This window comes from Pelodiscus sinensis, chromosome 22 (assembly GCF_052426305.1).
Source record: "Pelodiscus sinensis isolate ZL-2025 chromosome 22, ASM5242630v1, whole genome shotgun sequence".
Classification (NCBI taxonomy): domain Eukaryota; kingdom Metazoa; phylum Chordata; order Testudines; family Trionychidae; genus Pelodiscus; species Pelodiscus sinensis.
In genome coordinates, this window is record NC_143073.1 from 8,860,127 (window position 1) to 8,881,436 (window position 21,310).

The window sequence follows — 21,310 nt, forward strand, 5'->3', positions numbered from 1 at the left end:
CCCAAGTACATTGTATTCCCTGGGGCTCCCCCCATGTCACCAGGGCCATCCCTAGGGGGGTGCAGGGCCTGGATGACCCTCAGTGCTCCAAGCCCTGGGATCCCCCTTCCCCACCTCAGGCCCCACCCTTGTTCCCCCCCCCTTCCCCAAGCCCCATTGCTGCTGTGCTCCTGCCCACCACCATCACCTCCCCCAAACAACGTCCTGGATTAGAGCCCCCCCCCCATATTCACCAGGAGCCGGAGCAGCCACCCTGGTTCATCCTACCACAGATGGGATGGCTCTGCCTGTCACTTTCTTTACACAGATATTTTGGGGCTCCTCGAACTTGGAGCCCTGGTACAACTGGACCCTCCTCTGCATCCCCTCTTGTCAACCCCAGCCAGACTCCTGTTAGTTCATCCCTTCCCCTCTCAAATAGTCAGTCCCCTTGGCACTCTGCTCCTCCAAGGAGTCCTTCAGGAAATAAACGGTGTCAGCCCCAGGCCAGAGTGTGTGTTACAGGCCTCTCTCTTGGTCCCAGCCACAGAAGTCAGGCTGCAGGGCTGAGCTGAAGCGAGAAGGGGGCTCAGACTTTTCACGCTGCAGATCCCTGATTCACTCCCTGGTGTGTCACCAGACAGGCATGGACTGTTTCCAGGGGAGCCCGCTGTAGGCATAGACACACCTGAGGCAAAGCGTGTTTTTTGAGGCACTTGACCCAGATCCGCAGAGTTGGTTCCGCAGGCAAATTGCTCCTCTCTCCATCCTCAGCTCTTTCTCCTTGTCCCCTCTGCCTCCCACACCCTGCTGTCTGGCTTCCTGCTGGCCCTCCCTCCTCCAGAGACTTGCCAGCCCTTCAGAATTCCTCTGGCATCCCCAGGAATGAAAGATTCATCTTTCCTATGAGTTCATATCCTGTGATGAAACCCCCCACTCAAACTGGTCCTTCTACACCAGGGGTGGGGAACCTCAGGCCTGGGGGCCAGATGTGGCCCCCGGCTTGCCTGGATCCAGCCTTCTGAGGTTCACCTCACTGGGCACACATAATCTACTAGGCTGGACCCCTTAGGCTCTGGTTCACAAGGGGAATGTGGAGAGTGTCTTTCTCTTCAGCTGGGAGCCACGTCACTAAGGAGTTTTGTTTGCTTGTTTGTTTCTTCTCACTTTATATGCAGCCCCCGTCCGTTTTTCCTGTGGGTCAGTGGCCCCCGACCCAAAAAGGTTCCCCACTCCTGCTCTACACCTAGGGTGAAGTTAAGCCGAGGCCAGTACGGGTGAGCCCAGCAACCATGTGACGCTGGTGGGGGTGGTTTGCACTACCTGACAAACCTGTACAGCGACACCCGGGTCACACCTCACTGAGTCAGCCAGCCCTGCAGAGCTGCACCTTCAACCCGCCTAGAAAGGATCTATTCCCCGCCCAGTCCCTCTGACAACAGGACACAGAAGCTGGGTTTTTGGGAGCTGGTGCAGTAAAGGGAACTTGGCTCTGTGGGTCTCCTCCCCTCTGGCAACTCTCCTCCCAATCGCTTTCAGCTTCGCTGGCTTAGGAGGAAATTTTGTCCTCTCTCTTCCTGGTTTATCAGAGCCTGGCAAAAAAGAAAACTCCCCCACACCCTGGCTGGTAAGGAAGCAAGCAAAGATTGAGAGGAGGATCCCAGGCCGGAGGGGGGCCAGGTGTGGCTGGGAAAGATGGGGACAGCTGAGGAGAATTATAACTTTGTCTTTAAGGGTAAGTTTTGCCGGCACCCTCATTCGGTGACTAGGTTTCAATGTGCTAGTTCTGCCTTTTGGAAGGGTGGAACTGGGGGCATGGGGAGAGGTGGGCAAAGGATGGATGGATGGATGTGGGGAGACAAGCTGCAGCAGTGATGGGCTGAGACAGTGGCTGTTCACCTTTCTGGACAACTGTATCCCTTTCAGGAGTCCGATTTGTCTTGCAAGCCCCACGTTTCCCCTCACTTAAAAATGACTTGCTTACAAAACCAGACGTCGAAACACAAAAATCTCGCCGTGCACGGCTACTCCAAAAACTGCTGACTTTCCCATTTTTACCACCGAAGTATAAAATAAATCCACCGGGGTATGAATATCGTATTTACATTTCAGTGTGGCGCACGGTACAAACAAGTCATTGTCTGTATGAAATGTTAGTGTGTATGGACTTTGCTAGTGATTTTTATGTAGCCTGTTGTAAAACGGAGCAAATATCTCGATGAGCTGATGTACCCTCTGGAAGACCCACAGGTGTACACATGTTTTCCCCCCACCCCTGGCTGAGAACCACTGGGCTAGGGCATGTACCACAAGAGGTGGAGGGGAAGCAGCCATCCAGAACAGCAACTGGGGGGAAGGGTCTTTCTCCTGTGGTTATGAGGAGTCCTTCGAGGTGGCTCTTTGACCTCGGTCCATCCCTGTGGCCAAATCCCACTTCACCAGGGTATAAGCCCTAAAGAAGTCAGTGGAGCTACACCAGGAATTTGGCTCAGATGAGCCCCTCAGCTACACCCTCCTCTCCCAAATTGTCCAAGATTGTGACCCACTGAGTATCCCATCAGTAAATCAACAGCCCAGCTCGGTGCCTGGACTGACGGGTGCATTGTGGGGTGCAGTCAGGGGGTCTGACACCTCCCTCTTGAGCAGCAGTTCCCAAACTTTTCAGCATCACACCCACTTTTTGATTTTTCAAAAACCCTCACATTCCCTTCCCCCCAAATAGCAAAATTTGTTGAGGAAAAAAAAAAAAGGAACTGACTGGGGCAGCAAAACTTGATGGGGAGAGGGGGAGGATTGGGTCGCCTCGCGCCCTTCCCCCCACCCCCCCGGAATTTCTTCACACACCCCAGTTTGGGAAGCCATGCTCTTGAGCATTAGGTACTCGTCGCTGCTGGCCTAGCTGGACAATCAGAAGTAGCCAGTGTTACAGCAGCGTCACTGCTGTGGGGGGTTGGTGGAATGGTGCTAAGCTCAGTGTGGAGGTTTGGGGTTTCTGTCAATCCAGATCCCCAGGCATTTGAATCCCGATGGATGTCTGGACTGTCCCACCTTGGGAGCTGGTTCTCCATCACCCCACACTGTGAGTGCGCATTTACATCTATGCAAAGTGCTACCGGATCAGAAGGGGTGCAAAGACCAGCACGAAGTGGAGAGCAGCCTTAAAGGGTGGAAATAGCCATGTAAGGATCCTGCTTGCACAAGGGGCTGTCCCAACTGGTTTGGAGCTGAGGAAAGGGCCATAAACATAGAGGGAGGATTGGGGTGTGGCCGGAATGCAACAAGTACTGTGGCTAATCTGAAACAAAATACAGGACTATGTAGCACTTTAAAGACTAACAAGATGGTTTATTAGGTGATGAGCTTTCATGGGCCAGACCCACTTCCTCAGATCAAATAATGGAAGAAAATAGTCACAACCATATATACCAAAGGATACAATTAAAATAATCTGTGTTTCTCAGGCCCCATAAGGAGCAGAGACTGTTTCTTGCTCTGGGTTGTCATGGCCCCCTGTCATGCTGGGGCCTCAGTCTTGGTATGAGCCTCCAAGTACTACTGTAATGTAAAAAGTAATAATGCCAACATGGCGTAATGCCTGCTGACAGGATCAGGCCCTAACTGGATTGCATCCCTTTAGAGCGCAGTTTCTTCTAACCTGAGTCAAACTGCTTTCAGTAACTGGAATTGCAACAAAAGCCAGATTTAAAAAACAAAACAAAAAAACCCACCAAATTTATTTTCTCGAACAAGGAAAACGTTTTGGTTTTTCTGGAAAAAAACATTTAAACCAAAATTTTATTTGTAGGGGAAAATGTTTATTACTTTCTAGCCAGGTCTGTATGCCCTTATTTCACTGGGAGAAGGACAGTTGCTCTGGCAATTAGGCCCCAAACTTTTACTAAAATGATTAGGGGTTTGGAACGGGTCCCATATGAGGAGAGGTTAAAGCGACTGGGACTTTTCAGTTTAGAAAAAAGGAGACTGAGGGGGGATATGATAGAGGTCTATAAAATCATGAGTGGTGTGGAGAGGGCCGATAAAGAAAAGTTATTTATTAGTTCCCTAAATAGAAGAACTAGAGGACACCAAATGAAATTAATGGGTAGCAGGTTTAAAACTAATAAAAGAAAGTTCTTCTTCACACAGCGTGTAGTCAACCTGTGGAACTCCGTGCCAGAGGAGGCTGTGAAGGCTAGGACTATAATAGAGTTTAAAGAGAAGCTAGATGATTTCATGGAGGTTAGGTCCATAAAAGGCTATTAGCCAGGGGATAAAATGGTGTCCTTGGCCTCTGTTTGTCAGAGGCTGGAGAGGGATGGCAGGAGACAAATTGCTTGATCATTGTCTTCGGTCCACCCTCTCTGGAGCACCTGGTGCTGGCCACTGTCAGTAGACAGGATACTGGGCTAGATGGACCTTTGGTCTGACCCAGTACGGCCGTTCTTACGTTCTTATGTTCTTAGAGCTAATTGGACACGGTTGGATGGACTGAGGGGGCCTTCCATGGGAAACTTAGACACCCACAACACAATGCTCAAAACTTGTAGCTGAACATTTTAATTTTTCATCAACACACTGAAAAGTGTTGTCTGAAAATGGAAACCGTTTTAGATTTTGTCCAAAGAGTCTCTCTTTTTTTTTTCACTTTTCCAACAAGAAAAAAAAATTGTTGAAAAAATTAAACATTTTGGTTTACAGTTTGTGAACATTTGGATGTAATAAAAAATCCCAACTTTCTGAAGTAGGTTGTTTGGGTGGAATTTTTTTGACCCTCTTTAGTTAAATCCAAGACTTGAAGTTCCACCCAGCAGCTTTTGGGGAGCTTTTTGGTCACGGAACCAAAACTACAACATCCCTTCATAAATAGATTGTATATTCTGGATTCGCTTCACATTCAAATCCCAACTGATGTGTCTCTTACATTCTTATTTCATTTTTTGTTGTCTCGTTCCAGAGTTAGGAAGGTTTGCCCACTCCTGGTGCTGCTCCATGGTCCAGGAGTTATGTAGGGCTCAGGAATTAAGTACATAAGAACGGCCGTACTGGGTCAGCCCAAAGGTCCATCCAGCCCAGTATCCTGTCTGCCGACAGTGGCCAGCACCAGGTGCCCCAGAGAGGGTGGACTGAAGACAATGATCAAGCGATTTGTCTCCTGCCATCCCTCTCCAGCCCCAGACAAACAGAGGCCAAGGACACCATTTTATCCCCTGGCTAATAGCCTTTTATGGACCTAATCTCCATGAAATTATCTAGCTTCTCTTTAAATTCTATTATAGTCCTAGCCTTCACAGTCTCCTCTGGCAAGGAGTTCCACAGGTTGACTACACGCTGTGTGAAGAAGAACTTTCTTTTATTAGTTTTAAACCTGCTACCCATTAATTTCATTTGGTGAATTAAACTGAAATGTACTGCTAGTGGTGGGGGAAACGTGTGCTGATGTGGACACAGTAAAAGCACAAGAGGGGCAAAGAAACACAAACTGGCTCAGCATAGCAGAGTGGAATACAAAACATAAACATCATCCAAGCAGCCGCCCTAAGGAAAGTACATTGGGCATTTAAAAGTCATTCTGCTTCAGTAATCTTGGGAGTTGTCATTAGCAGTGTAGGTAAAGGAATTTAGGGTTTTGAAATCTTATAATGACCCACTCTCTGTGTGTGTCATCATTGGGATTACAGTACATGAGGTGCTGTACATAAGACACAGCCCTGGCCCTGCAGAGCTTATAGTCAAGATAGTTAAAGGGGAAACAACAGGGAGGTGTCTTGAACAAGGTCACCAGCAGAATGGGACCAAGATCCCAGCCCTTCTGATTTCCAGGTTTGGGTGGCTAATCTCTGGCTAACACTGCCTCCCTGGTATGTGTGTCTGCCTGCAATCAGAACAGCTCAGGTGTATGTCACAGCCTCTCTTGCCAGGTGCTAATGAAAAGTTGCCTTTGGCTTGATTGCACATCTGGATCAGCAAGAACCTGGATTCTGTCCCCTCCTGTTCACTAGGAAGTTCCACATTTTAGGCAGCCCCAGATTTGCTACACGAATTTTAAACCGGCAACGTGCTTTTCCAGAATAAAGCCAGGAAGAGTCTCCCAGCAATGGCTGCTTGGCCCTTTAATGTCTCACTCATAGAGCTTGGCCATGCAGGAAGTCTTGTGTTTGTGCAGGCTTTGCACACCCTGCCGCCAGCCACACCAGCGAGCGATGCAGCCTGACGCTCTCAGAGCACAGATGGGTTGTGCCAGGATCCCTCAGCCAGGTTTCTAGCAGCCACGGCAGGGTGAGCTGTCCTCCTTCCCAAGGAGCAAAACATTAGAGCTGCTTTGCAAACAGAACTAACACAGACTAGCTCAGCTGCAGGGTGCCTTGAAACAGGGTGGAGACTGGCAGCCTATTGCCACACTAGTTATGACGGGCCTGGGTGGAATATCTGCTGCATAAGCCATCTGGAGAGAAGAAACATACACACACACCTATCTTTTCCATCCATGCGCAGAATAAAATGTTGATGTGCACTGAGGCATGTGTGAATGTGCACCAGCAGGAGAAACACGCAACCTAGTGGGGCGGGGGGGGGGGGGGGGGCGCTCTGCAAATCAACTGGGTGGCACTGGAATCTCTCCTGAGCGGCCACACAAGTGCACATTAACCCACACACCTCCTGGGTGTGGTGCACTGTCCAGTCTAGTGGCACAGAGATCACTTACAGAGAGAAGAATGAGTCTGCTCTCTAGCCTTAGCTGAGAGGCAGGTGGCTTTGAGCTCATGTGGTAGAGGTTCATGCACTAAGGTCCCAGCAGGGCTGGCCCACACCATTTTGGCACCTGAGGTGGGGAGCTCAAATGACACCCTTTACCCTCTCACTGGGGCCAAAACTTTGAAAGGTCTCAATTCTGCCTTCTTCCTGTTCTCCTCCTCTCATGGGACTTCTCTGCTACCTACATATGCACCAGCAGCAGACACAATTTTCTACACTCTGGGTCTTAGTGGCACCCCCCCTCCCCCACACTCTGGCACCTTAGGTGGCCGCCTCAGTTTGCCTCATGGTAAGGCCAGCCCTGGGTCCCAGGTTGGATTCTGCCTGCAGGTGACTGTCAGTGTTATACACACTGCACTGGCCCATCAGGAAAGCACTGACTGCAGGAGGAGGCAGACTGGCACAAGTCCCTCCCCATAGGGAGAGGGGAGTGGAGGCCAGATGGTGTCCATCACGGGAAAGTTTGGAAGCACAAAGGAAAAAAGAATGGGGGATTTGATTTGTTAGGAAATCTAATAGCTGAAACCTATTTGCCTAGGGAGTCACCTCTAGGACTAGCCCTGCCCAGGTGTTACCACCTATTCCCAGCTGCTGGGCCTGTTACTTGGAAACTGTCCTGGTTTTTAGGTGCAGTTCCATGGCCTGTGATATGCTGGAGATCAGGCGGAGGGGACCAGATCCTTGTTGGCCTTAAAAAGAAAACGTTGAGCCCTGGTTCTCCCTGCACCTCATGCAGCTCTTTACGCACAGACAAAGAGCAATTCCTTCTGACTCAGAATGGGAGGCGCTGGAACAGGGGTGAAAGTAACTTAAAATTTCTTACAGGTAGGCTTCTTGTGCAAGAACTATTTTGCGGAAGAGTTCTTGTGGAAAAGGTCTTCCACAAGAGCATGTCCACACTGTCATGTGCTTTTGCACAAGAGATGTGATTTTGCACAAGAGCATCCATAGCAGTGAGGACGTTCTCTTGCGCAAGAAAGCTCTGATGGCAATTTTAGCCATAGGGGTTTCTTGCACAAGAAATTCATGTTGCTTGTCTACACTGCCTTCTTTTGGAAGAGCTCTTGTGCAAGAGGGCTTATTCCTCGTGGGGAGAGGAATAACTCTTCCGGAAGAAGCCCTGTTTTCCAACGCTAGACTTAAAATTTACTTGCGCATGAACGCGCTTGCAGTGTAGACGCTCTGCAAATTTTTGCGCAAGAACAGCTGTTCTTGCACAAAAAGCCTGCAGTGTAGACGTAGCCATACTGTCCTAGTGCAACCCGGGTCCCTGTCAGCTCTTTAAATAGCTCCCTGCTGGCTTTTACCTCAGCTCTTGCCGGAGCTGCGCACTAGAGTGCACCCGCTTCCTTTCACCTCTGTGCTGGAGTAATTGACGACACAGGTTGATGGGAGAAACACGCCCAATAACTAAGAATAAAGACAAACCCAGGTCCTTTAGGTTGTATCCATTTGAATGGTGGGATATTAAACATCTCACTGAAACACACAGCCATAATCCAATGTTGGTGAGAAACAAAACTGCCTGGACATCTGAGATGGGCCCATGCTCCAAACAGCCAGAACATGAGGGTGTTCAGGAAATAAATCAGAATAGAAAGCGGATCAGGAATTTGCCCTGAGATAGATAGATAGAGGGGGAGGGGGTTTGTGGAGATAGATAGATAGATAGATAGATAGATAGATAGATAGATAGATAGATAGATAGATAGATAGATAGATAGATAGATAGATAGATAGATAGATAGATAGATAGATGGGGTTTGTGGGGATAGATAGATAAATAGAGAGAGAGAGAGAGAGAGAGAGATACTGTGGCATTTACCCTGTCTACATTAGCACTTTGCAGAAGTGCATTCATGCCAGGAGTGGACACTGAGGCAAGTGCCTCTGTTATTATTAGATCACCAGGATTTTCAGTCCCAAGCCTTCAAACTCATAAGCCGTGAGATTGTGTTAAAAAGCATGAGACTGCCACAATAGTGAATGGGGCGGGGGAGAGGGGAAGGTTTTTGTTTGCCTTCTGACATTGAAGACTTTAGAAGTCACATTTTCATGCTTCTCTCTGCAATCACAATGGCTAGAAACTGTGTTCTTGACAGGAGTCACTCGGCTTTCATTTTCTCGCATGACTGTGGGTGCTGGAGCTTTCAGAAAAGCATCAAATATCATGAATATTTGCAAGAGGTGGTAATGTTTGGTCTGCCCCTTATGGGGCACTAGGGGCTGTATACAGACATGAAAAATGCCTGCTCCTAAAGAGCTAACAGTCTACCTATGCAGACATTGGGTAGGAGAGGAAACTGAGGCAGCAAGAGAGAAAGGGACTTGCCCGTGGTCATCCCGCAGGGCCAAGAATAGGACCCCCATCTCCAGATTGCCCTACCTATGTGACCACACCACTTCTCTTCCAGTATAGATGCAGCCTCAGTTTCCCTTGTAGCTTGTGTGGATGTCATATGAGGCAGCCAGTGAAGGAAGTAAAAGCATAGAAGAGAAATAGAAGCATCCACCTGTAAAGCTGCAAAATGAGCAGTGGGATTCAAGGGCATGTGCTGGGCCTGGAATTGCTATGAGCTCTTGGTTTGAAACTACATGCTTGTCTACACAGGGAATACTTCAGAATAGCTTATTCTGGGCAGTGTTTCCAAGTGGACACTCTTATTCCACAATAAGAATGCCTTTTCCCATTAGCTTCATCTGGATTAAGCTCCAAGGTGCCAGTGTCCCTTTAAACTTGGGGCGGGTGGGGGAGAGGGATTTGTTAATTTCCCAGGCAGGCTACATAGCCAACAAGTTTACGCAGGCATTTAAGGAAGGGAGATGTGACATGAGGTGGGCTTGATTATGAGTTTACTAATGATGATCAGATGAGAATGCACTGGTCATTTCTTAAGGACTGGCAAGAGAGTTTATTTGTGTGTTGAAAATTGTTACTTTAATTGCCGTGGAATCTAGGGTGTGAAATCTGTGCTATAAATAAATGAATTCAATCAAAACAGTGAAAGACTTGGCAGGGCTGAGATGGAGAGAAGAGAGTATGACCGGGTTGAGGGGAAGAGAGAGGTAATCTAGGAGGTGGGCGATCCAGCTTCCATTTCTTGCTCTGAAATTCGATAAAGACCAAGGCAAAGTACTGCACTTAGGAAATAAAAATCAAACGTACGGCTATAAAATGGGGAGGGGAGGCAGCCGAACGACTGGAAAGGATCGGGGGGTTCCAGAGGGTCACACGTGGAATATGAGCCGACTTTGTGATGCCAATGTGAAAAAGCTGAATAGCATCCTGGGATGGATTAACAGGTGTGTCGTACGTAAGACATGGAAAGTAATTGTCCTGCTCCCCTTGGCACTGGTGATATCTCCACTGGAGAAGTCTGGGCAGGATGCTTTAGGAAACATGGGCAAATTGGAGGGAGTCCAGAGGCGAGCAACCAAAATTATCAAAAGTTTAGAAAGCCTGCCCAGAAAGGAAAGGTTAAAAAAACCTCATGTTTAATCCTGTACAACCCCAACTATACATATAGTATGATGGGGGCTAATTTGGCTACGACAAATCAGGAAAGAGATCTTGGAGTTATCGAGGATAGTTCCCTGAAAACGTCCACACAGTGTGCTGCGGCGGTCAAAAAGGCAAATAGAATGTTAGGAATTATTAAGAAAGGGATAGAAAATAAGACCCAGAATATCTTACTGCCCCTGTGTAAAACTATGGTACGCCCACATCTTGAGTACTGTGTACAGATGTGGTCTCCTCACCTCAAAAAAGATATTTTGGCCTTGGAAAAGGTTCAGAAAAGGGCAACTAAAATGATTAGGGGTTTGGAACGGGTCCCATATGTGGAGAGGCTAAAGCGACTGGGACTTTTCAGTTTGGAAAAGAGGAGACTGAGGCATATAAAATATGATAGAGGCATATAAAATCATAAGTGGTGTGGAGAGGGTGAATAAAGAGAAAGTTATTCATTAGTTCCCATAATATAAGGACTAGAGGACACCAAATGAAATTAATGGGTAGCAGGCTTAAATCTAATAAGTCCTTCTTCACACAGCGCATAGTCAACCTGTGGAACTCCTTGCCAGAGGAGGCTGTGAAGGCTAGAACTACAACAGAGTTTAAAAAGAAGCTAGATAAATTCATGGAGGTTAGGTCCATAAAAGGCGATTAGCCAGGGGATAGAAATGGTGTCCCTGGCCTCTGTTTGTCAGAGGTTGGAGATGGATGGCACAGGACAAATCTCTTGATCATTGTCTTCAGTCCAACCCCTCCGGGGCACCTGGTTCTGGCCACTGTCAACAGACAGCCTACTGGGCTAGATGGACCTTTGGTCTGATCCAGTATGGCCGTTCTTATGTTCTTATGTAAAAAGAAGACTCAGGCAGGGAAAGCTCCGGAACAAGTGATTGTGGAATCACCATCACTAGATGTTTTAAGAACAGATGGGACAAACACCTGTCAGGAATGGTCTAAGTTTATTTGGATCTCCCTCAGCATAAGGCCCTCGACTTGCTGACTTTTCAAGACCCCAGCCCTGCACATCTATGATTCCATCCTCTGCCACAGACTTCTTTTGTGATCTTGGACAAATCACTTAGCCGGTCAGTGCCACAGTTTCCGCATCTGTAAAACAGGGTTAATGGCAGTACCTGGGGCTCACAAGGAATGCATGCGAGACTAAATATATTAAAGCTTGTGAGGCACTCAGGTGCTATGGTAAGACAGTGTCTCAGCTCAAGAAGTTACATTCACACCATGCAAAAACAACTGTGAGGCAGAGTGGGCAGGGTCCAAGTGGAGCCCGACCATCTATGCTGCTATTTTTAGTCCCTTAGCATGAACCCATGTCATATGACCTTAGTTCTGAGTCTCACTGCAACAGGTATTTTTCTGCTCTGTACACATACCCCTAGATACTAAGCCACATTCCTGGCTCTGGGTTGGAAAATTACAAGTGCATTCCACAAACAGCAAGATCAGAAGATACAGCACCAAGAGAACAGGCAAATCTTCCATTAAGCATTTTCAGTTGCTGTTTAGAAAAGAGAGAGAAAGCATTCTCATGTTTTACTTTCACGTTGGCTTAATACAGGTGTGTTAGGCTGCAGCATGAAAAGAGGGAAAATTGTCACCCAGGAGAAGAAATGTGGGATCTTTTATGAAAGTTCCAGCAAGCCATGTGATTGTTATCTAGAGTGATTCAGAATCACTAGCCCCAAGTATTCAAAAATCAGGGTCAGGCCCCTAAAATCATGCCTGGCTTTAAAATCTTGAGGATTTTAAAAATAAATAACTTCCAGGTTGCTTTTTAGTTATCTTTGGATTCATTTGCTTCACATTTTCTAGTGTTAGCTCTACAAACCCCAGGGCTAGAAACTTCCTGGGTTTTTTAAAATGGAAGACGAGTGTCCCACAAAGTCAGCTGACTCCAGCCGCTGGGACTTTAAGCTCACCCAAATATCTCAAGGATTGATGTAAAATGGCAGGATGCAGGGCAGCCCTACCATGTGGCATACGCAGCTAGAAAGCTTCTGCTTTCTGTGTCCTGCGCCACTATATTGCTGAGAACTCTCCCTGAATGTGGAGATAGCGGTGATGGGAACAGTTCCATGCAGACTGTAACAGAAGAGCTATGTATACTTTGTTCACTCTCTCTCATAAGGGACTTTCCTTTTGTTCTTTCTTTTTTGGTTGGTTTCCTTCATCCGATGCTGACTGAAACCTGCTCCTTGGGAATGGAAAAACAGAACTGATAGGGGCTCAGAAGAAATTTTCCTTCTGGGTCATGTTTTCCCTCTAATTGCTTAATGCAGAGAGAGGACACTGGATTACATGGACACATGAGCTGCTCCCATATGACAATTGCTATGTTCTTAGATGCAGCCGTTGTCTGTTACACCAGACTATTGGCCCAATTCATCATTTCCCTGCAACTTGTGTCATCATTTGCACCAGTGCACAATGGTGATTCTGCCTAAATAGCATATGATGCCAGCTTCTGGCCGTGTAAATTACAGTACGAGGCGCAAGGCAGTGGAGACTCGGGCACCAAAATAGTTGCACTGCTGCCATCTGGGCGACAAAGATGAAAGTCTCTGTCCCACTGCTCATGTTCCAGTGCTCTCTACTAGAATCAGAACTGTTCAGCTAGCTGTCATATTCCCTATACTGCACCCAGCTCATGAGGATTCTCCATCTTCCGGTGCTTTTGAAATAGGAGGTTCAAAGTTCTATCCCTGGTATATTGGCATCATATTTTGCTAGGAGTTTCTCTCTTGTCTCCTTAGTGGTTCTGATTGGAGAGTCTGGTGTGGGGAAGACCAATCTGCTCTCACGCTTCACCCGTAACGAATTCAACCATGACAGCCGCACCACCATCGGCGTGGAATTCTCCACCCGCACCGTCATGGTGGGCAACGCCATGGTGAAGGCACAGATCTGGGACACAGCCGGGCTGGAACGCTACCGTGCCATCACCTCAGCGTAAGCAGGCCACACGGCTTGATGCAACCGTGGAAGGGTGGCGATGGCAGCAGCCGTTCTCAGGGGAGCGCTGCTCCACGTGAGAGGCAGGCACATCTGAACGCAAAGGGGGCTTTGTATGTGACCCACCCATACTCGGTGTGACTGTCTCCCTCCAGTAGCAGGGCCACACAGAGGGTTATAAGTCCACTAAAGCAGCAGTTTGTAAACTTTTTCCTCTCATGACCCAGTTGAAGAAAATTCTTGATGCCCATGACCCAACATCATTTGCCTGGAGTGCGGGCTCTGGGGTGGAGCTGAGCATGGGAGCTTTTGGGCCTAGGAGAGGGGAGTCTCCATCTTTGGGGTGGGGGCAGGGCTGGGGCAGGAGGGGCTTTCCTTGAGCGGCGCCTGGTCAGCGGTGCAGCGGGAGGGCTAAGGCAGATTCCTGCCTCTCCTGGCACCGCAGACCATGCTGCCCCCAGAAGCAGCCAGAAGCAGGTTCCTAGCCAATGTGGGTGTGGAGCTAGTGCTCGGGGTAGGGGCAGTGCGCAGAACCCTGTGTGCTCCCCACCCCCACCTTGGAGCCGGGCCTGCTGCCGGCCACTTCTGGGGCGCAGCACAGTCTGCGGTGCCAGGACAGGCAGGAAACTGTCTTAGCACCCCCCACTGCTCACCTGATGCCCCTGCAGCAAAGAGACCCAGGGCCCGACATTCCACCACTGAGTCCTGGTCGCGATGAAAGCTACTGCACTAAAGTGTGTGCACTGACCTGCTCCTTTAGCTCAAGTGGGAGGTGCCAGTGCCGTTGGATCCAAGGATCTTCAAGCCCCACTGCGAACCACCTGCTTAGAGGTGCTGTGGGACCCCAGAGCAGCTGGGATGGAGAATGTCTAAGTATCGCCAGAGCCCTGCCCTTCCTGAGTCATTTACATGCAGGCAAAACCGGCCTAGGACACTTCTGTTTGGACTGGGCAGCATCTTGCATTGACTCAAGAAACTGGATCTATAGCAGGTGTAACCAGGCACCAGACTTTCTTGGGGCTCCGATTAGATGCCCGTGCGGGACCGAACTCTTCATGGGACTGTCCCTCAGCAGCACAATGCATATTTTTATTGTGATAATTAAGGGGGGGGAAGGTGGAGTCAGTGAAACGGGGGGGCGTGTTTGACTGTGATGGACTCCCAGCAGCGTTTGAACCCCAGCCCTCCAGAGACACAACCCAGACTGGTGGAGTTAAAGGAATAACTCCACAGCTTGATAGCAGTAGTAGGTTGTTATCTTAGTAGCTTAGCCACAAGGAGGGAAGGGGAAGGGGAAGCTGCATCCCCACTGAAAAATAACAGGGCTTGGACCCCATGAGGCTGATCCCTTCGGAGGCAGTGGGGCTGTGACGGGTCCTGTGGTAAAAGCCGCCTTCTCTCGGCAGCTATTACAGGGGAGCCGTGGGTGCTCTCCTGGTTTTCGATATCACCAAGCACCAGACCTACGACGTGGTGGAACGCTGGCTGAAGGAACTGTATGACCATGCCGAAGCCACCATCATCGTCATGCTAGTGGGCAACAAGACGGACTTAGCCCAGGCCCGGGAGGTGCCAATGGAGGAGGCCAAGATGTTTGCAGGTAGGGTGCTGCTGCCCCAGGCAGACCCACTCTGAGACAGCCACCGCCTGCTAGGTTCCACTACTGCCCCCCGAGAATGTGTCCTGGAGCGGCCCTGAAAACCTCCCAGCCCAGAGCTCTGCCTGGCTCCCAACTCTTTCCTGGTGCTAGGCTCTTGTGAGCAGGGCCCTACCAAATTCACCATCCATTTTGGTCAATTTCACAGTCATGGGAATTTTTTTACTAGTAAATTTCATGAATTCAGCTATTTCAATCTGAAACGTCCTGGTGTTGTCGTGGTCGGGGTTCTGACCCACAGAGGAGCGGTGGGGGGGGGGTCACAAGGTTATTGGAGGGGGGTTGCAGCACTGCTATTCTTACTTCTGTGCTGCTGTTGGCGACGGTGCTGCCTTTAGAGCTGGGCAGCTGGAAAGCAGCGGCTGCTGGCTGGGAGCCCAGCTCAGAAGGCAGAACTACTGCGAGCAGCAGCACAGAAGGAAGGATGGGATGGGCCGGTGTTGCCACCCTTATTTCTGCGCTGCTGCCTGTAGAGCTGGGACCTCTTGTGAGCAGCTGCCACTCACTGGCCACCCAGCGCTGAAAGCAGCAGTACAGCAGTTAGGGCAACATGGGTAGGGTGTTGCCATCCTGACTTCTGCGCTGCTGCTGGCAGGGTGCTGCCTTCAGAGCTGGGCACCCGGCCAGCATTACAGCCACTGCTCTCTCGTTTCCCAGCTCTGGAGGCAGCGCAGAAGTAAAGGTGGCAATGCCGTGACCCTCCTAAAATAACTTTGTGAACCCCCCAGCAACTCCCTTTGGGGTCAGAACCCCCAGTTTGAGAAACACTGGTCTCGCTGTATAGGACAGGGTAAAAGCACACAAAAGGCCAGATTTCACAGTCCATGATGCATTTTGCATGGCTGTGAAGTGGGTAGGACCCTACCCATGAGCTAAGCAGGGTCTGTAATGTAATATGGTCAGGAGGTGCCAGGCTACAGGGAGGTGGGGGCTCAGCAGGGGGCACTCTTCCTGAGTTAGTGTTGATCCTGTAGGATCCTGGGGGGCAGGAGGGAGGGATTGTATTGTGGGCAGCAGGGTGGGGGTTCTCTCCTCTCCCTCACCCTGATGTTGTTCTGCTGGGGGAGGTGCCACGCTAGATGGGCCAAGGATTATGGGAGAAAGAGGGGTGCTCGGTTAGCTGAGCCCTGAAACGGTACCAGTGTTTCCCATGCTTCTCTCATGACCCTGTCCTGGCAGAAAACAACGGGCTGCTGTTCATCGAGACATCTGCACTGGACTCCACCAACGTCGAGCAGGCCTTTGAGACCATCCTGCGAGGTGTGCCCAGGTTTGGAGGGTACAGAGTCAGGGAGCTGTTCCTGAGCATGCTTTGGGGGGGCAGCAGGTGGATAAGCTCGGGGGAAGCAGTAAACTCTCCATAGAACAAGATCAAGACCCCACATGACTCCTGCCACCAGAAAGTGCTAAGGAAACCGAATGAGGTATCGCCTTCTCCTGGAACCCAGAATTCCACTGCCTGCCCTGACAAAACAGCCCATTGGCTTTGCAGGATGCTGGACTGGATCTGCGCTTTGTCTACCCCCAGGCCTTCTCCCTGTGCTAAGGAGGCAGATTAACAACTAGGCCACCTGGTCTCCGAGCCGTTGGGTTAGACAGGGGATCGTCCTAGACATAAAGATCTCGGATAAAACCCGGCATGACCGTGGAGAGAGATCCAGCTGGGAAGCCGGGTTTGGCCAGGAGTTACCCACACGGTGCCCATTTCCAACAGCCAAAGGACACTCCTGAGCAGGGCTGTTTGTGTGTGTGAAGGGCAGGCAATCATACCAGGGTCCTGAGTTCAAGGGGAAGTGTCCCAACACATCTGGGTAAATATAACAAAGTGAGAGGAGGTAGAACCCAAGTAAACATGCTGTCTGGGGGCCCCACGTCTATCTCTCGATGGGCATGCACCTCAGTGAGGACCCAGCAAGCCCCAATGATTCACCTGCATTATGGCAAGACTTGGATAGGTCACCCTCAGCAGATATCAAACATGGGACCACCACCTCTCTGAGCTGAGAGAGCCAACTCTGTTGTACAAGGCATATCAGCAGGGCCCTACCAAAATCACGGTCCATTTTGGTCAATTTCACCGTCATCCTATTTTAAAAATAGTAAGTTTCATAAGTTCAGCTATTTCACTTGGAAATGTCATGGTGTTGCCATTGTCGGGGTTCTGACCCGCAAAGGAGCTGCGTGTGTGTGTGTGTGTGGGGGGGGTTGCACAGTTATTGTAGGGGGGTTGCGGCACTGCTACCCTTACTTCTGTGCTGCTGTTGGTGGCGGTGCAACCTTCAAAGCTGAGCAGGTGGAGAGCTGGCTGGGAGCCCAGCTCGGAAGGCAGCGTTACTGCAGGCAGCAGCACAGAAGTAAGAATGGGATGGTACAGTGTTACCACCCTTATTTCTGTGATGCTGCTTGAGAGATGGGCTCTTAGTCAGTAGCTGCCGCTCTCTGAGTGCCCAGCGCTAAAAGCAGCAGTACAGCAGTCAGGGCGACATGGGTCGGGTGTTGCCACCCTGACTTCTGCAGTGCTGCTGGCATGGAGCAACCTTCAGATCTGGGCACCCAGCCAGCATTACAATACAACCTCTGCTCTCCAGTTGCCCAGCTGCGGAGGCAGCACAGAAGTAAGGGCGGCAACACCGTGACCCTCCTAAAATAACCTTGTGATCCCCCAGCAACTCCCTTTGGGGTCAGAACCCCTACTTTGAGGAACACTGGTCTCCCCTGTGACCTGTGTATTGCACAGCGTAAAAGTGCCCAGAAAGCCAGATTTCACAGAAAGACATCCCATTTCACAGTCCATGACGCATTTCGCAGGGCTGTGAATGTGGTAGGGCCCTACACATCAGCCTCTGTAGATGGCCCGGCTCCCAGTGGGGTTGGGGAGGGCACAGCAGCACCTGGTGTGAGCAACCCAGGGCCCGGATGAGTGGGAACACCCCAGGATCCCTCATTATTGCTTCCTCTTCCAGACATTTTCAACAAAGTGCAGCAGCAGCAGAGAAGCCCGCAGGACAACGCGGTGTCGCTCTCCAGCGAGAACCCCCTCGGCGCATCCCAGGGCCTGGAGGAGAAGCGATCGTGCTGCGTGAACCTCTGAGAGGAGGGCAGGAGCTGGACTGCGGAGGCATGAGCCCCTCCATCCACTGTGCTTTCTGACCAGAGGGAACGTCCCTCCCCTCTCAAACCTCCCAGGAACTGCACCAAGCCAGGAAGGGGCAGGGTGACGGAAGCATGTCAGCCCCGCTCTCAGGCACCCTTCACAAGCCATTACCCACCCCCATCCTGCAGGCAGCGGCTCCCCCAGAGCTCTGCTCCCTGGAATCTGCCAAACCACAATAGGGGGAATATGGGGGTGCTGGCTGGCCAACTCTCACCCCAGCAGAGGGGGAGTCAGCCATAGGAACACACCCATCTGTCTTAGTTATCAAGCATCTGAGCCCCTTTTTAATGTATTTATCCTCCTAATCCTCTCTGAGCTAGGGCAGAGCTATTATCCCCAGTGCAGATGGGGAAACTGAGGCACGGAGAGACTAGGTAACACAGGGTTACAAAGGGTGTCTGTGGCAGAGCCAGGAACTGAACCTTTCTCCCAAGTTTCAGGCTAGCACCCTAACCACTGGGCAGTCCTTCTTCACTTCTTGCAACTAGGGCTTCCAAGGAAGGAACTTCAGTAGTATCAGTGTAGCGCTCTGATCTGGCCACTGGATCCAGACATGCTCAGAATCTGGCCTCCATGCCCCTCAGCTCCGCAGGTCTCATGCCAGCATCACACATCTGCATCTCAGGTCAGAATCTGTCCCTCCCTGTCAAAGTCAGTGGAGGGTACCGCCACGGGACTCCAATTTCAGGATCAGAGACGCAATTTGCACCCTGCTAGTTTATACAACCTGGCCGTGCTTCTAATGGCAGGCATACAGCCCTGCTGTCCGAGCACCCCTGGGGTACCAAATCGCATTGACCAGACAGCTATGGCGGTGCCCTATACACAATGGCAATCCAGGCATGGATAGAGAGAAAGCCCATCTCTCTAGCTCTAGGGGTGAGTTGCCAAATTATTGATCCCTTGTGCAGCAGCCTTGCTTTGAGGTCTGAGATCTCAGAGATGAGAGGGTGTGATGTGGGGAGGAACGGTTCCTCTGTTAAAACAACTCAAGCGAAGGGCTTGGTCTCCAGACCTGCATAGCTGTAAATGTGACTACCTCACAAAAATCAGACCATCCGTCAACACACACTGTCCAGGGGCCCAGTCCTTAGTAGCCCAATGCCCCTTGATGTCACAAGGGTTTTCTCCATGGAACTCAGGGGCATTGGATCCAGTTAGAGAGGGGAAAGGAAGAGGAGGCATCTCGCTCTCGTGCACGGTTCAGTGTCTGCGCTCTTTATGGAACCCGGGCTGGATTTTGCTCTCTGGGCAACCTTGGGAAGCTAGAGTCATGCGCTGAGGTCCGTGGCACAAAGCCATGCACGTCAGCCTCCGCATCAAACTTTGCTGAAGTCAACGGGCCGGTAATGGGGCAGCACTCACCTCCCGCGAGTGCCCCTGTCTGGCAAAGAGGGCGTGGGCCTGCACTCCCTCAGTTTATCAGCCTTTTCGGCTACTCAGCCCTCCAGCCAAGTCGCACACCCAGCGTGCAGATCACCAACCCCTTCCAAGGAATACATTTATCGGGGCCCTTCTCAGTGGCCTCTGTTAGCCTATGTCTACACTCGCAGCTTCTTGCAGCAGAAATATGCAAATGAGGCTAAACATGGAATATCGCTGAGCCTTATTTGCAGGGCTTGACAAACTATAGAATCTACTCGCCCGTGGCGAGTAGATTTCAGCCGCGCGCCCTGTTTATCAGCGGCGCGCGCATGCGCAAGGCAGCTCTTGCGCAGTGCAGGCAAGCAGCTTTCGTCACCGTTTGTCAAGCCCTGCTCATTTGCATGCCTAATGAGCTGCCAGTTTTGCAGAAGAGGCTCTTGCACCAGAAGGAGCTGTCTACACTGCCCCTTCTTGCGTAAGAAAACCCCTCTTGCGCAATGCCGTCACGCCAATTATTTTCAGGAATAATGGCATTGTGCAAGAGGGGTTTTCTTGCGCAAGAAGGGGCAGTGTAGACAGCTCCTTCTGGCGCAAGAGCCTCTTCTGCAAAAATAGCAGCTCATTAGGTATGCAAATGAGGCATGGCAATATTCCATGCTTAGCCTCATTTGCATATTTCTGCCACAAGAAGCCGCAAGTGTAGACATAGCCCAAGTGTCCCTTTTAGTCTGTTCCCCACATGGAGAGAGTGATGCCTCCAGGACTTCCCCTCCTGAAGAGCGCTTCCTTGCACCCTCACCTCGGGGGTTTATTTCAGTCCAGCATAGCCTCACCATAGTCTACAGTAGCTCCCCACACAGCACGCTCCATGGTGGTGCTGCTCCCTTAGCTAACCACAGTCTTCACTCCTTCAAGGCCCCAGAGACATTGAACTGACTCCAGTCTGCAGCTTCTTCTTATAGGCCTTCCTGGCCCCTGATTGGCTGGGTTCTCCTGCAGCCACTCTAGCTTGCCCGGAGGGCCTCTCTATGGTCCTTTTCTGGGGAAGGGTGTGGCAAGGCCACAGGCTTTCAGTAGGGGGCTTCAGGGCCTGGTCCACCCCCTCACAGGGCCACATCTCAGCTGGTATAAATAAGCAAAGCTCCGTTCAAGTTATGCCGATATACACCAGTCTGGTGAGATGAGTGGCTCTGTGCGCCACTGTATCTGAGATCAGATTCCGGTCCAACTCTGTTGGTATTAGTGGGGTGACTTTGGCTTTACACTGGGGTATCTGAGATCAGAATCTGCCCCAGCGCCATTGAAGCCACTTGATTTACAAAGGGTATTGGGGATCAGAATCTGGCCCATCGGAGCTGGTCAGGGTTTACACCAGTGCAATTTAACTCATTGGAACAGATTCTGTGCCGAGACAGAAATGCTAAACCCCTCGCCCACACACCCCAATCTCGTTTAAACCTCACTTTGGCCTGTCGCAAAGCTAACTGCTGTATCCTCTGAATGTCTGAATTCAGTGGGAATTATTTATATGATCTCTGGAGTGGGGCTGGGTCTTTTTGTACAGATTGTCTCTGGTGAAGGAGTGTGTGTGATGCAATGGATAGGACATTGGCCCAAACATTAAAACATTGAGAGAACCTTTCAGGAACGAGGCTGCTTAGCTTTACCTCCTGAACATCCCTGCCATGTTTCCCTTGAGGATCTCTTCTGGTTTTTCCATCCTTTTAATTCCTTTTCCAAAGGGGTGTCAATGGACAGGCTGTGGGGTGAACCTACATGATGTGGGGTTTCGGACCCTGCTGTGAAATCTTCCAACACTCCAGACTGCTAGCAGATCTCCATCCTCATCCATAGGGTGTGCACCCACACACACACTCACACACACCGCACCCCTGGGCTCCCCACACACAGCTCAACT

General features: G+C 50.4%; 1 protein-coding gene across 1 annotated transcript; it reads left to right on the forward strand.

The window, feature by feature from the left end:
- Window positions 1-1,350: 1,350 nt before the first annotated feature.
- RAB25 (RAB25, member RAS oncogene family) lies at window positions 1,351-21,036 on the forward strand. Its single transcript, XM_006113900.5, has 5 exons — window positions 1,351-1,714; window positions 13,018-13,213; window positions 14,623-14,816; window positions 16,053-16,133; window positions 17,837-21,036. Exons 1-5 carry the CDS (start codon window positions 1,675-1,677, stop codon window positions 17,962-17,964), a joined length of 639 nt encoding a protein of 212 aa, XP_006113962.1. The 5' UTR covers window positions 1,351-1,674; the 3' UTR covers window positions 17,965-21,036.
- Window positions 21,037-21,310: the final 274 nt, after the last annotated feature.